Source organism: Fulmarus glacialis, unplaced genomic scaffold (genome assembly GCF_000690835.1).
Source record: "Fulmarus glacialis isolate BGI_N327 unplaced genomic scaffold, ASM69083v1 scaffold14104, whole genome shotgun sequence".
NCBI lineage: Eukaryota > Metazoa > Chordata > Aves > Procellariiformes > Procellariidae > Fulmarus > Fulmarus glacialis.
The window spans coordinates 780-16,540 of NW_009208809.1; the positions used below are offsets into that span (position 1 = coordinate 780).

Sequence of the window (15,761 nt, forward strand, 5' to 3'; positions counted from 1 at the left end):
GGGCAGTGATGCAATAAAGATGAGCTTGTCCAAACAGTTGTCAAGAACATCTAACGAGGCAGCCCTCGAAAAAGGGGGGCGAGTGTCAGGCTGGCACCTCAGCGGGGGTGAAGAGCAGGTGCTGTTAGCACTGTGCATGTCCTGTTAATATGCCTGAGGGTAGATAAATGTTCCATGTGGGAGAGAGCTTCAGTTTGCTCTGTTACATGTGGATTTTTTCTTCCTCCCACAAAGTAGTGGGTTCTGTCTTTCCTCCCTTTCTGTCACCATATTAAAAAGTTTCGGTAAGCGGAGCTTTATGAATCCACTGGACAAATGGCTCTGCATAGGTTGTGTTTTTCCTGTTTTTCTTCGAAACTGTCTTTGAAAGTTAAAAGCTCTTGATTATGGCTGTTTGATGTCCCTCTTGCCCTTCTCTGCGGAAAAGAAATGGGACGATGTCCACTGTCTCATTCATATATCCATCATTGTTGCTTCCTACTTCCTTTTCCTTTGAGCAAATACTATATTGTGTTCTTAAGTTCATATGTGGATTATGAAACTGTAAGACCTAAACCAGCCCTGATACAGTACCAGCCCTGTTAAAATGCTTGCAGAATGCATGAAATCGCTGCTGCTCGAAGGTTTCTTCAAGTTGTCAGTCTGTAGAAATCGCTTGCCAGTAACCTGGGCAGGCATGTCCTGGACGCAAATGGCCCGGCCATGGGCCCTCTGGGTTACGTTAGACCATGTTGGCAGAGTGCCACAGGGAAAAGCTTCTTGTTGGCTTCGGTTTCCCCCTTCCCTTAAATAAATGTTGGAGTTCAGACTCTGGCAGTGGTAGCTTCAGGGACCGCAAGCCGCAGGGAAGCACGCGCATGTGAGTGGTAATGGCATAAATGCACATTGTAGGGTCTCTTCATGCTTGGTCAGGCTGGGATTTAGCTAAACAATTCCTCTGTTTTGGCAGTGTGTTTTGTAAACCTTATGTGAATTGGCAGAAAATGGCAATATTGTTTAAGACTTTCTAAATGAGATAAGTCAGAGAAACTGTGTCCTGGAATTGTTCGCAAATATCAAGTCTAGTGGTAATTATCCAGAAGTACGTTCTCGGAGAGGGTTTGTGTGTGAACTTCTGTTCTCGTTGCTGCGCACAGGACAAGAAATACTGTTAGAATGGATGCAAGGAAGGTTTGAGTTAATTTATTCTTACAGCTAAGTGCTTCATTCTAAAGTTAATTACAGGAATAGATTTTCAAAATCTTTCAAGAGAGATCCCAGAGACTTCAGGGATGTTGCCCTTGGAGGATGGGTGTGCCGAGTTATGTGAGGATGGGGAGAGTGGCTGATGCCGCTGCTCCGAGGGGTGGTTAGTGTAGCTGTGCTTGCAGCAGCGCTGGCCGTGTCCTGCCCGCACCGTGCCAGGAGTTCCCGGGGTGACACGCTCTGCCTGGTCTTGGGCCATGGTTTCCCCAGGCTACTTTCCACTAGTGCGAGAGAAAAATCTGAGTGTGACTTCTGTTGGGGTCCTGCACGCAGAAGGAATATAGTGACATTTGAAATAGATTTTTTTTTTTTTTAAATTCTTTTTTTATTTTTTGAGAGAAAGAGGTTTGATTTCCTTCAGCAGGCTTTTTGCATGTGATAGATCACTTCAGTGTGAGTAGTGCTTCTCACCAGGCGCTGTGATTTGGGGGACAGGGGCAGGAGGGGTTGATTGTGCTTCTGCAGTTACTTCTCTGATTTAGGTCATATTCTCCTAAGAAGGGTCTCTTGCGAGTGTGTGTCTGCATGTATGCATATAGTAAAATAATAAGGCTTAGTCAATCCAAATTATTTTTGTCTACGTGCAGCTGAGTTTTTCTTGATCTGGAGTTGTGCATATTTGTTGTGCTACTTGTTGCTTCGTTGTACAATTTCCTGGCACCTCAGATGCAAGACTGTAATCTGAGAGATTTTTTTGTGCATGTGTTTTGGAAAATAATTGGTAAAGGCCACGAAGGTGGTGTCCCCTGTCTGCTGGAAGTCTGTGCCTCGCCGGGGCTCTGTGACTGAACTAAAGCAGAGCTCCGTCCTGCAAGTTTTGACCTCGCGTAGGAGATAACTTAGCTTGCAGGCATCTCCCAAATGAGATGATTGCCTGGCCAGGCTCATGAGTTATGCAGATGTTTTGGCATGTGTCCATGTTGTCATTGCTAAGCTGCTGCCTTCATTTGGAGAAGGTGAAGCACATCTGTCAATACGAAAGCAAAGATCCTGGTAAGAAAGGCCCCTGGCTTCAGCCTGCACGTGCTCTGCCAGGCGTGAGCTGCCGGGTTAGGAACCTGCGCTGGGCCTTTCCTTCAAATTTCACTTCCAAAGCTCCCCCCACCTGTTGCATAGCAGTGTTCCCATTTCTTGCTACCAAATGTTTTTTCCTGGCAAGGCTTTCCATAGTCCCCCTCCTGCCTTTTTTCTGTTGCCTGGTGCTGCCTGAGTCATCGTCATCTGTATGCAAAGAGCCTGATTTCTGCCAAAGGTGTCATCAAAAATTTCATCTTCTGTGTGCTTGCATGTCTCCTGAGCGCCTTCCAAAGTTCTGTCCTTACCTTGTCACCTTGCAAGCTCTTCAGGGCAAGGATGGCACCGGTGTGTTTTTGGTTTTTATTAAGTAATATTGTGCTGTGTACGTCTAGCACTTCTAGTGACAAACAAAGCGAGATAATTGCTACAGGTCGCTGGCTGCTGTAGAGCGCGATGTAGGACAAGAGTGCTGTTTCCTTCCAGTGCTTCACCTGCCTGGGAGACCTTTTCCTTCTCAGTCGGACAGTCACAGAGCACCCTTTTACAACATCGGAGAAGGCAAAATTTAGTGAAGCACAGAAAACAAGCCCCACATTGTTTCAAGGTAGATCAGTATTGAAGTCCAAGCAATTTTAAAAGGAGTGCTTCCCAGTTGCTTTCCAGATGAGGCTTTTTGCCTGCTCTAAACTGCATTAAGCTGTACTTAGAACAGATCTGAAAATCTTCCTTGTAAGTAAAAAAGGTAGTTTAGTGTTAACGAATTTTATGTGGTTCCTAGGATTCACAACTTAAATACATTTTAGATTAAAAAGCCCCCAATATTTATGACTTTTTTTTTTGTCCTGCTCAGTGCCAGTAATTCTGGATGTTCTACTGACCCTCGCTGGTGTCTGGGCCAAGCGTACCTTACTAGCCTCAGAGTAAGACAAAAGGAAGGTGGTGAAGAGGAAGGGAGTGTGGGGGCAATAAACACAGATTATCTTTCCCCCTCCCGCCCCGCCCTGACCTGATGAAGGATCCCCATGATAGAGGATCCACTTTTTGTCCACGCCTGGCTTGTGAATGTGAAGCTGTTGAATGTTTCCTCTGGTGTCGTGTGCGTGCTGGCTGTGCTCCTCTGGCGCGCTGAGAAAGATGCTATGGCTGTAGCAGCGCAGCAGCCTGCCCCTTCCAGCCGGGAGGAGCGGTGCTGTTGGCAGTGCCAGTGCCCTGGGCCCTGTGTCTGCGCCCAGAGCTCCTGCCAGCCGATCTCTGGGTCCCACATCCCAGCTCCCCTCTGCCTTCCCCGTGGATCGCTGCCGACAGGGAGCAGACGTGCCGGGGCTGGCTATTTGGGACAGGGTCCGCAGGCGGCTGCTGGGAGCCTGGAGCTCGGCGTGCTTTCTCCTCTCCTGCCCGTGCTGTCTGGCTTGTATCCTTGAGCTGGCCTCGCGTTTAATTTCCTCACGGCCTGCCCAGACAGTGTTAATTGGTGGGAGGGTAGTGCCTGCCCAGAGCAGGCTCCAGGCTGGTGGTGGCTCATTTCAGTCCAAGCCTGTCTCGCTTGGTCAGTCCGTTTCCTCTCCCTTTTCCCTTCTATATTTGTCTCTCTGCCCCCGATTGCAGAGCTTCTGCTTGTAGGTGGAAGGGCAGTAGGTCATGGAGACTGACTCTGCCTGCCCTGCTGACCATGTGCAGGGGAAGGCAGCAATTGGGTTTATTATGGCTGCAGCATTAGCTCAAGACTGGGTTTTGTGTGTTTTCCAATGCTGCCGTACATGCAGGGAGTTTAGGAGAATGGGCTGAAGCTAGTAATACAATGAGATTATACCAGAGCTGATATTCTAATCCAGCCAAGCTGCTGCTGTCTAATACTCTTTAAAGCTCGATTTTCATTTCACAGCCTTCCTGCTCGTGCTCGAGCTGGGCTGGGTTACCCAAGGTAATGGTAGGGACTGAGGAAGCAGCAAAGTCCGTCGAAGAGTTTGCTGCTGCTGCTGTTGTACGAGGTCTGGTTTGTGTGGATCCCATTGAACCTGCCAGCCTGACCCATCTCCCCACTCCCTGAAAAAGGGGTGAAAACTCTTTTGCCATGTTACTGAGCTGTGCTGTGGCCCAGAGGGATGAGGAAAGAAGAGCGGAGTAGGAGGGAGTGGTGATGTGACCATCCTTTTGGATGCAGCAAATCGTTAGTTTGGTGTCAGACTGTACCCTACACTGACTACTCCACTGCAGCTAGCGGTGCGTGAGCATCAGTCCGTAAGCGGCTACAGGGTAACTCCTGATGTGCGGAGCTGACAGAAATCCAGTGCCAGGGCTATGGCCCTCTTCTCTAGTAATCCGTGGAGTTTTCTACACAGGCTTGTTAGATGGGTGGGAGTAAAAAAATCAGATGGCAGTCTGCTAGATGAAGCGTGTTACAGTGCCTTTTTCTTGTGGTTGAGCAAAGCCAATGTTTTCTTAATTGCAGATGAAGAGACAGAGACACACAGAATGGAACGTGACTTGATGAAAGTCACAAAACAAAGTTAAGAACGGCTTTTCTGAATTTAATTTGTGTTTGATCACCTGACTGTACAGCCTTTCTAATGTCTGGGATGAGCACTTTCAGTGTTGTTGCCCATCTCTAATGTTGTTCCCATGTTTCTGTTGTATTTTAATGTTTCTTCTCCTTTTTGCAGGAAAGGCTAAGATATATGCTGGTTTTGCTGTTGTTGCTGCATGGTACAGACTCTTTCTATGTACCTGGTGTGGCTCCTATCAACTTCCACCGCAATGATCCTGTAGAAATAAAGGTAGGATGAACTTAGATGGAGCTGTTAGTCTGTTTGGTTTGGGTTTTCTTTTGTTTTGTTTTTTTTTCCTTCTTTATATCATGGCAGCTAAGTGGGACTAGAAAGTCGAATTTGGAGATCCTGTTACTAAAATTTTGGGGGGCAGATATTTTCTCTTTTTCACAACATTCATGTAGGGTGTTGGGGATAAGCAGCCCTCAAGTGGTCACTGTTGTCATTTTACCCTGCAGTTCCCAACGCAATTCCTTTTCTTGCTTCTAATATCTTCTACCAAATTCCTTCAGCAGTTGCACCAAAGTCCTCAAGACATTGCTCTATTTGTAAAAAGAGCCCTCTTTCTCACTGTAGCTTTGAAGTGAATTTAATTGGAGATTTTTCTCCAGCATTATACTGACTCTCAAAGTGCTTCTAGGGGGGTGGGCCTTTAGGTGGTAGGTGAATGGTAGAATAAAGAAGTGGTTTGAATCAGACCTTTTCAATTTTTTCTTCTACCCAGTTTGCTCATGTTGTGTCTTCAAATCAAGTGAAATCCATGATAAACCCTTTCCAAGCGCAGGCATTTGTCCTTGAGTGCTGCAGATCTTACAACCCAGGCTTGCTGAAGAGCTGTTCCTGTGCAGTATTGCTGGTAGCGAATGATGGAACTGCTTCACCCGTACAGGAGGAAGCCAGGCTTTGTTTCTAGACATCAGCAATTTATAGCCCATTTAATTTATTTTTCTAAAGCTGCGGCCTCTGTCTCAGCAAAATCCAGCACCCTTGGGGATGCTGAGGCTTGCTGCTCCCGCGTGAAGCACAACACAAATTGCTCTCTGGCCACAGGCTGCCAGACGTAGGCTATTTTTAAGCAAATGAGACTTGCCTGTGGCTACAGTAAGCTTCCCAGAAGAAGGGGGTATTGGAAAGGCTGTTCTCAAAGGGATTTCATGAGCCAAATGCTTCCTCAAGTGATAAGGCAAGTCAAGTCAGCGTGTTTGCCAGCGCTCTTCCAATAAATGAGCTTGGCTGTGTTACAAAACACTTCTGTTTTTCGGAGCAACTGTGGCCTTGGCTGTCATGGTATGTCTCTGCACTTCCCTTGTGCCATGTGATTTGTGGGAACTCTCCAGAAATGTTTGGGTTTTGTCACCGCCAGTTGTCTTCCCAATCTGATGGCTCTCTGGCTTTCCTTACAGAGATAAAAATTGCTCAACTCTTCATGTCACTAGAGGCCAGATCTCTAGGTCCAGTGTGACATCAATTTTTTTTTTTTTGAGGGAACAACTGCGATCTTGTATGGAATGTGACTCTTGAATCTCTTTCGAGCTCTTTGTTATTTCTTTTAACTTCACTGAGTCATAAATTTGTGAAACCAATCCGCCACACTTCTTTCTTCAAGTGTTTCTCTGTTTGTGAATGAATTGCTACTAAATCGTAGTGTAGAAAACGTACAACTAGGAATTGTGCAAAAGAAAATAAAGCTGGAGCTCTCCGAGGAACATCTGTCTCCTTTTTTTACAGCTTCCAAAATTGAGCTTTATGGGAGGTGTCTTGAAGTAAGCTTCAGCTTCTGGCTGATGCTGAAAGTGTAGGAAACTATCTAAGTTCTTTCATGGGGATAATCCTTCCTTTCTTCCTCCAGGCTGTGAAGCTCACCAGCTCGCGAACCCAGCTACCATATGAGTACTACTCACTGCCCTTCTGCCAGCCCACCAAGATAACATACAAGGCTGAAAATCTTGGTACGTATCTGTTGAACAGCATGTTCCCCGGCAGTAAGTGGGCTGCCATTTATGAGCTGCGTGAGGGTATGTTTACAGGAGTAAAAGCAAATGCAAATGTCATCTCTGATAAACTGTTAGTGGAGAGCCTGCTTTCTCTAATTTGTTATATGCTGGCTGTTTGCAAACTGGGATGTCCATATATGGGAAAGAGGAAACACCTTTTCTGAAGGAGGGCATGTAACTTGCTTCATAAGTAGAGCTTGGTACTTCCAACAAAATAACTAAACTATCCTTCGATCTTATCCTTGTGTCTGTGGTAACAAAGGAGACTTGCTGTTATCACTCCGGCTGTACAGTGCGCTGCCAACCCAGTAGCAGGATCAATGGCAGGAAGCCTGGCAGTCTTTCACCCTGCCCTTATTTTCCTGTTTTCCAGGTGAGGTTCTTCGAGGGGACCGAATTGTAAATACACCTTTCCAGGTTTCCATGAATGTGGAGAAGAAATGTGAAGTTCTGTGCTACTTGCCCAATAAGCCAGTTACTCTGACAGTGGAGCAGAGCAAGTTGATCGCCGAGCGGATCAGGGAAGATTACTATGTCCATCTGTGAGTCATCTCAAGCATGGGTTTGTGTCAGTGGGGATTCTGTGTTGTGGACAAATCTGATCTGAAATCTGTGTTTTCAGCATTGCTGATAACCTCCCTGTGGCAACACGGCTGGAGTTTTATTCCAATCGTGAGGAAGAGGAGAAGAAGAAGGAGAAGGATGTGCAGTTCGAGCATGGATACAGGCTTGGGTTTATGGATGGTAACAAGGTAGACAATCCAGATGCTGTCTGAGGGGTGCCCGGAGGAGCTCTGGGTGTCTGTCAGAGGGCATTAGACGTCTACCAGAGAGCATCAGGATTGGGAATGCAACCAAAAGGTTTTATAAAGAGCAGAAGTATGAGAGAGAGGTTTCTTTATGAGAGAGAGGTTATTCTTATACCAGTAGTCCAGCACCAGAAGGGGGTGGGTGCTGGACTACTGGTATGATAGCCAGGAGTCCTAGCTTTGACTCGCTGTATAACGTTGGACAACCGCATGCGGTGGTTTCCCCTCAGTAGAACAAAGGGAACGTACCCCGAAGGCTGGCTAATCTTTGATTTTGGAGCATTTTGTTTGGAGGAAAAAAAAAAAGTCAAGTGTTTATTGGAGGAAAAGTTGCTTAAGTTTGCAAATGGAAACCTAGCATGTGTATTCCTACAGATATTTTCCATGATTGTGTGCCTGAGATCAGCTGTTTGACTTATCAGATGCATCTGTTTATCATACTCGTGTTCAGTTGCACACGCAGCTCCGATCGCTTGAGCCCGAGTTCTTACGGGTGAATGAACCTCTGTGCCAGCTTGGGGTCACTGTGCTTTGTTCATGTAACAGGTGATGTAAGAGCTTTTTGAAAGTGCAAGCTCAGGACAGCTGTGGGCCCCCACGGAGTCTGGGTAATGTACGTCTGCCTGATAGAAAAAACAGGCAGGAAACTCGGGGTTGTAGCTACTGAGGTCTTTTCAACCTAAATTTGGTGATTCTGCTGCCGCTGAGAGCATGGTTGAGACATGAAATAAAATGACATTTTCCATGCCAGAAATAGACCAAAACATTGTCCCTGATGCCTGGAGTGGTTGAGGTGTTACCTTTTCAACATCTCTGTTCTCTCCTCTTGTTCTTCTAGCCTTGGAAAGTGTTAGCCTGATCTTGCTCTGTAGCACAATGCATCTGGGAACAGTTGGAGTCTTTAGTTTTCTGCACTGAAGCTGCTTTTTGCAGTTGTTGCTTCTAAACTTTGCCTGTTCCTCCCTTGGGATGCTAACGTTTTATTTAATATCAATCTGTTTTAGTTCTACCTGCACAACCACCTCTCCTTCATCCTTTACTACCACAGAGAGGATGTGGAAGAGAACCAGGAGCCCACCTACAGAGTTGTGCGCTTTGAAGTGATTCCCCAAAGTATTAAACTAGAAGGTGAGAGACTCTTAGGGAGGTAAGCAAAGGAGAAGAATCTCTTGAGGGCCAAGAGTTGAACGCCACCGATGTATCAGGGTGCCAGTTGCTGCTTACATTATGGTCCTGGGGCACAGAAATGAGGAAGTCTGAATGATAAGAACAATAAACCCCTTTGTTATTAAGAAAGTACCAAAAATAGAGATATCCTTGAAATGCAATCCATGGAAAATGCATTCATATAAAAAGATTGGAGTTTGGGCTTTGGGGGTTGTGTTTTTTTGCACTGTGTCATCTAGTATGAAGTATGCATGGCATCTAGCTCTTATTGTGGCCCAGATCTCCCCCACTGGGACACTACGTGCTAGTCCAGAGACCCACAGAATGTTTGGAACTGTTCTAGGGGGATTGAATGTAAAAATATGGTTAGGGGGAAAACACTCCTACCTCAGTGAGCCCAACATGAAACAGGTGTCTTGAAGGGAAGTTGCTCATTGTGTGTATCATCCTGTGCAACTCTCCTCTGGCAGCAGCAGGCTTTGGTGGAGGGGTCTTGTTTCTCAGCGTATCATGTGGAAGAGAGGATTTGTTCATGATCTAGATCCTTGGCTTCAGAGCTTCTGGCTTTTATCCTTCCAGTTAAGGAAAGCCCTATGCATAGCTTTCCTTAAAGTTTGTTAATGGTGCTCCACTTCTGGTCGGAAGAATAGTTTTGCAAACTGCAAAGCAGGTGAGAAAGGAATGAGTGCTTGCCCTGCAGTATTTGCAGTAATTGCAGCCCAGCACCTTCAGGGAACTGGGGGCCAGGATGATCAGTGGGAGAGGTGGTACCTCGAGGGAAGGGCTGACCTAGCGTGTGCCATGTTTTCCCTTATAGACTTGAAGGCTGATGAGAAGAGTATGTGCACCCTGCCTGAAGCTACGGGCTCTGCCCCTCAGGAAATAGATCCTTCTAAAGAGAACCAGTTGCTCTTCACCTATTCTGTCCACTGGGAGGTGAGGGAGTAATGGGAAGCTGGCTGACAGCTCACTACCCCTGACTGGCACTGACTGGCTGGCAGTTAGTGCTCCAAGTGTCTATCACAGAGGTGTTGTGGAAGACATTGGGAATGTGCTGGTATGAGAAGAACTTTCCTGTTCTTTCAGGAGAGTGACATTAAATGGGCTTCCCGCTGGGACACCTACCTGACCATGAGTGACGTGCAGATTCATTGGTTTTCTATCATTAACTCGGTTGTGGTCGTCTTTTTCCTTTCAGGTGAGTGAGATGTGTGGGGTGAAGAAGGCTTTACCATTAATCTGCAGGGAACTTTCTTTAAGCCTCATCTGCAGGTGGCTTGAGGAGGATGTGGCCGTGTCTGAACCTGGTCAGAAGGGGCAGGAAATGAACATTAGCACACAAAACCTCCTGGTTCAGGCAGCGCCCCACGGGGTCAGTTATCCACTTCTGCTCTCTGACTGGGGTAGTTGAGGGAGTAGAGTGTGGTTAACGCACATCTTGCATGTCCGTATTTAAGGAAAAAAAAGCACAGGAAAGCCACGGTGCCCTGTTCCTGCTGGAATACTGCCGTCCTTACTCCCTGGGGTTTTGTTTCTGTCTTTGCTGAAGGCTGGGGGAGGTGGCTAATGACTCAAGGCCTCCTCTCCTAGCCAGAACTGTGTATTGGTGGGAGCCATGTAGTGTGAGAGCAGCACGGCCATGTAGGAGCCTCTGAGCTAAACTCAGTTTGTGCTTGTTTTCAGGTATTCTCAGCATGATCATCATCCGGACTCTCCGGAAGGACATTGCCAACTACAACAAGGAAGATGACATTGTATGTGTTTGTTCTTGGGGCTGGGATCAGAGAGGGAGGGAAGCACAGATGAGGAGGGATCTAGTCTGAAGACTTGGATATATTGTCTCTTTCCTTGCCCCTGTTTTGCTTTGAGCTCTGAAGATGTGAGGGGCAGTTCTGTCATGTGCTGTCATGACACCTTTGTCTGTCTGTGTACAATGGCCGGTTTAGATGTCTTCAGACCCAAGTAATGACTGCAGACAGTTCCATAAATGTGTGCCCTGGCACTGGCAGTTCAGGTCTTAACTGTTTTAAGCCCAAGGGGAAAGAAGTTTAACTAGAGTGATATAATTCTGTAGAACTGGATACAGGGAAATTAATGTCTTAGGCTGGCTGTGGTAGGACCTTCATTTCCACCATTAGACTGTTTCTAAATAACTTCTTTTCCTGTTGTTGCTACAGGAAGATACTATGGAGGAATCTGGTTGGAAACTTGTGCATGGAGATGTCTTCAGGCCTCCGCAGTATCCTATGATCCTCAGCTCTCTCCTGGGTTCTGGAATTCAGCTCTTCTGTATGATCCTGATCGTCATCTGTAAGCGGCACATGTTGTATGGAGTGGCTGTAATGAGAAGAGGAACGATGCTTAAGGGTGTTTGTAGCTCCCATTGACTTCAACCTGTGGTCAGCTTAGCTTGAGTGAGGTGGCATTAAGGCCGCTTCCTGTTGCAGGCTGATCGAGGCTATAGGCCTGTGCGCAGCATTTCTGAGTTTCTAGGTAGCATTTCCCAGCTGAAGGCATCTTTTTGTGTTTATGTTTCCTCTTATCAAGATAGGAGCCCTGGGTGATAGTGGGCTGAGAGACTTTTGCACATGTGTGCTTGCCTTCTGAGCTGCACCTGCTCAAATTGCTGGGGAAATGGAGGCTAAAGCATGGTCTGTAGGTTGAGATCAAAGCTGTGGCTTCCTCTCTGGCCGGTGCTGGAGGCTGTGGATGCGTTATGCTTTGAAGGAAGTGGGGTCTGTGCAGAAGGCAGGGATTCCAGGCAGCTGTGGTCTGCACGTGGGACGTGCCCCCAGCTTCCAGATGCTGGCTAGCACACGTATGTCAGAGCTGCAGTTCTTTGTCCTTTTCTCCCTCTGCAGTTGTTGCTATGCTGGGGATGCTGTCGCCTTCTAGCCGGGGTGCGTTGATGACTACTGCCTGCTTTCTCTTCATGTTCATGGGGTAGGTGTCTCCACTGCTTCCCACAGCAGTGCTGTCCTGCCCGCCCCTCCTCTCCCCAACAATGAAAGCTAATTTTCTTTGTCTTGGCTTGTTTCTGTCCAGGGTTTTTGGTGGATTCTTTGCTGGCCGCTTATACCGGACTCTGAAGGGACATCGATGGAAGAAGGGAGCTTTTTGTGTGAGTCTTGCGGTGTTCTGTACTCTTTATCCAGGTTTGCTGATGCCAAGATATGTGGATAAACTCCACGCGTATTTGCGGGTAGCTGGACGCAGCCTGGCTGTACTGCAGAGATTTGGTGTGGATTGAGTCCTCGTAGCTTTACGTGAGAGGGCGAACACTAGAGCACGTACTATAGTAAAGCAAGAGGATTGTCTGAGATCCTCCCCACAGCCCGTCTGCTTTGTGTTAGTGCTATAACAAAAGGGGTGCTTCCTCCGCATGTGCCTTGTCCCAGCAATGGACTCATTAAAGAGAAACTATGGCTGATAGTCATGTGTTTTCTCTTAACCTGTGTTTGCTCTTGCAGACAGCTACCCTGTATCCGGGTGTCGTCTTTGGTATCTGCTTTGTCCTGAACTGTTTCATCTGGGGGAAACACTCCTCTGGAGCGGTAGGTACCACCTGCATCCTGGAGCCTGCTGCAGTGGGAGGAGGCGACTGGGCTGTCAGGGACGTGCTTAGTTTCACAGTATCTTTGTAAATGTGGGTGTTGATGCAGTGGTTGACTGGAGGGTTGGTCTGGCCGGTGACTTCAGTTTCCAGGGCAGGGAGCTGTCAGCCTCACTTTTGTGACTCTTGGTGTGATTCCAGGTGCCTTTCCCAGCTCTGCATGTGGTTTGGGATCTCCTTGCCCTTGGTCTACCTGGGTTACTACTTTGGATTTCGCAAACAGCCGTATGACAATCCTGTTCGGACCAATCAGATTCCCAGGCAGATCCCGGAGCAGAGGTGGTATATGAATAAATTTGTTGGGTGAGTGATGAGTGTCTAGGAAATACGGTGAGTTAAGCCCCCTCCCCTCAGTCTCCTTGGATTGCTGAACATCACTTTCTCTTGGTGTCTGGACACAGACAGATGGCAGATGTGTTTCCTTGAGTAATGCAATATCAGAGACAATCTTCATGTGGTATGGCTGGTGCTTATAAAAGTGGTACGTGCTCAAAGTGGGAGCAGCTGTGCCATTTACTGTGTGACATTTATTTTAGTAATCTGGAGCTGTAGAGCTTTTGCTAGAAGCACTCTGTGTGGTTACAGGGGACTTTTAATGGCCAGACAGTTATATTGTGCTGCTTATGATTTTTCTTTCTTGCTTTATAGGATTCTGATGGCTGGTATTCTGCCTTTTGGAGCTATGTTCATTGAACTGTTCTTCATTTTCAGTGTAAGCATTTAACCCACTTTGCTCCTGAATAGGATTCCTCTTGTGCCAAAGCTTCTGAAAGGGAGGGGGCTTCCACTGGAGCAGTCTCCTATTCCTGTACTTATTGAAGGGGCTAGCAGGTTCCCTCCAGACCATTCGGTATTGTTTCCAGAGAGAGCTGGGCTGTGGGTCTCTTCAGACTGTCCTCGTGCTGAAGACATGTGGAGACGTCTATGGGACGCTCCTTGGTGATTTGAAGGATGGTGGTAAAGATGAAAGCTTACTGTAACCTTATGTCAAGGAGGGGTCCTGGTCTTAAGACATTCACTGAGCCATTCCAGCTGCTGCGCATTTTTCACCTTCTATGGATGGGAAGGAATTTGCTGTTCCTTTGCTGGGGAGATGGAGGGGAATGAATAAGCTACCTCAAAGCTGTCTTTGGCCACCTTTTTGCAACCTGATTCCTCTGAAGTAATGTTGTGAAATGCATTAGATCTGTGGTTTCATCTACATGAGGCTGAGGGTCTCCTTGTTTTTCCTTGGGTTAGCTGCTAGAAGTTCATCTCACGTTCGCTCATTGATCACAGTAGCATAGAAACAAATCTCTGCTGTGTCTTTGTTTCAGGCAATCTGGGAGAACCAGTTCTATTACCTTTTTGGCTTTCTCTTCCTGGTGTTTATAATCCTGGTGGTATCGTGCTCCCAAATCAGCATTGTCATGGTGTACTTCCAGCTTTGTGCTGAGGTGAGATTTCTGCATTTGTAGTTTTGGTAGCTCAGGGTACTTGCTCCTGGAAAAGCACAGGTCACGTTATTGCAGCTGCTTAGCAGAAATCTAGCGTGGCCCAGCTTACGAGCGTGATTGCTCTTAACTCCTTTTGACTTCAAGGAGAGTTGAAGCTACTTGATTATCTGCTAGGCTGGGGACTGGTTTCATACCAGAAATTATGCTGGGAGCAGGGTATTTTGAGCTGACATCTCTTCCCAAAGGAACTATTTCCTTCCATCCACATACGAAGTGAAATGCAGGGCCAGAGGTGAGCCGTGTTCTTTGGTAGCAGGTGCTGTGATACTGACCTGGCTTTGCTTCACTGTCAGCTCTTCATCCTCTTTGTTTGGAAATACTTCTGTGACAAAATAGTTCCCCAGCCCCAAACTGTGGTTTTCCTTTGAAGGAAAATGGGTGGTGTTCTCCCTGTCCCAGAAAGGTCACAGCTCCCCTGAGACAGTGACACAAGGAAAGGAAGCCTGTGGGATAATGAGGCTTTTTACCCTGTCAGGATTACCGCTGGTGGTGGAGGACCTTCTTGGTGTCTGGAGGATCTGCCTTCTACGTGCTGATCTATGCCATCTTCTACTTTGTGAACAAGGTATTGTTATTCCTCTTGTATGAAAGGAGGAGATTGTTGGATTTGGGAAAGGAAATGGTGGGACCGCCTAGTCCTAGTCTGTCCCCGTGCCAGCCCAAGGCAGCTCACCAGCCAACGGTGCTAACAGTCCTTCCAGAGGGGAGAGAAGGTTGTAAGCGCCCGAGGCCCCTGCCTGCGTTACCTGTGCGGAACAGTGTTCCCTAACCCCACCTCGAAGGGGATCTCTTTTCAGCTGGACAAAAACTAATCGAGTGGAGGGTTCCCTCCCTTTGTCAAATGCCCCCTCGTAGAGGGCACTGGCTGGTTGGGGACCTAACTCTTGTTACCTCTGTACTTGATTTTGCTTTTTTCCTCTTCTTCTGTTTTAGCTGGATATTGTTGAGTTCATTCCCTCCTTACTATACTTTGGCTACACCGCCCTTATGGTCTTGTCCTTCTGGCTCCTCACTGGCACCATTGGCTTCTATGCAGCCTACATGTTTGTCCGGAAGATCTATGCCGCAGTGAAAATAGACTGAAGATGCAGAGACCCAGCAGAAAGTAGACACCTCTGAATGCATGTCCTCCTGGGAGTGAAGGGGACATCTTCTCCCAACTCTTTCAAGGAAACAAAATCCAGTGGGAGAGTGACAAGAGAAATAAATAACTCCTCGTTTTGGAATGTAACTTTGGCACAGTGTACATGGATTCTGGGCTACTTCTGGGGGGAAAAGGGGTCTGTAGATACCTTACATTTTAACTTTATTATCCTGTTCCATATTTGAGGGAGTTTTTTAGCAGAGAAATATCCCTCTGTATAAGTAAACCCCCTTTTTGCTAATTCATCCTTTTTTTTTTTATGTTGATGACAAATGGATTTGAGACAGCAGTGGAAACACTTGTGAAAACGTTTTCTTCCAGCCCCTAGGGTGCTCTAGGATTCAGGGAGACTCTTCAGACAAATATCAGACTGGGTTTCTTTCCTGCCTTCATGTCTGCACAGAAGAGGGAGCTTGACTATGGCAAAATAAAAAGAGCCTAAAGGCTTACCCAGCGCGAGTCTGGCGTGCTCTGACCGCAGAAGTCCTGGCTTCGGCTTGTTTACAATTTGATGGAGGTGCCATTTGGAGCCTAGGAAGTGCAATTTCACCCTGAGAGAGCTTGAGAACTGCAACCCTCGGCATCGCTTCTCCCTCCCTCCCGCCTTGGACAGCAGGGCCTCTTCGGCTGCCTCCACTGGAAGGGCTGAGGGAGGGTGGGATTTCCTCTCTTTCGGAAGGTGCAGCCAGCTGCAGCAGGATGTAACGTTCTGGTGGAAGCGACGTGATTG

At 47.2% G+C, this 15,761-nt stretch overlaps 1 protein-coding gene across 2 annotated transcripts; it reads left to right on the forward strand.

Annotated features, from left to right (window-relative positions):
* The first annotated feature begins 3,963 nt into the window (after positions 1-3,963).
* On the forward strand, positions 3,964-15,352 carry TM9SF4 (transmembrane 9 superfamily protein member 4). 2 transcript variants are annotated; one of them, XM_009576631.1, is made up of 18 exons: positions 3,964-3,995; positions 4,934-5,036; positions 6,658-6,757; positions 7,176-7,344; positions 7,425-7,554; positions 8,616-8,739; positions 9,596-9,714; positions 9,865-9,976; positions 10,462-10,532; positions 10,956-11,088; positions 11,640-11,721; positions 11,824-11,899; positions 12,249-12,365; positions 12,546-12,694; positions 13,040-13,103; positions 13,708-13,827; positions 14,363-14,452; positions 14,821-15,352. In XM_009576631.1, exons 1-18 carry the CDS (start codon positions 3,964-3,966, stop codon positions 14,968-14,970), a joined length of 1,941 nt encoding a protein of 646 aa, XP_009574926.1. In that variant the 3' UTR covers positions 14,971-15,352. The 2 variants fall into 2 exon arrangements, with proteins under 2 accessions (XP_009574926.1, XP_009574927.1); XM_009576632.1 differs by lacking the exon at positions 3,964-3,995 and having other exon boundaries at positions 4,928-5,036.
* The last annotated feature ends 409 nt before the right edge of the window (positions 15,353-15,761 follow it).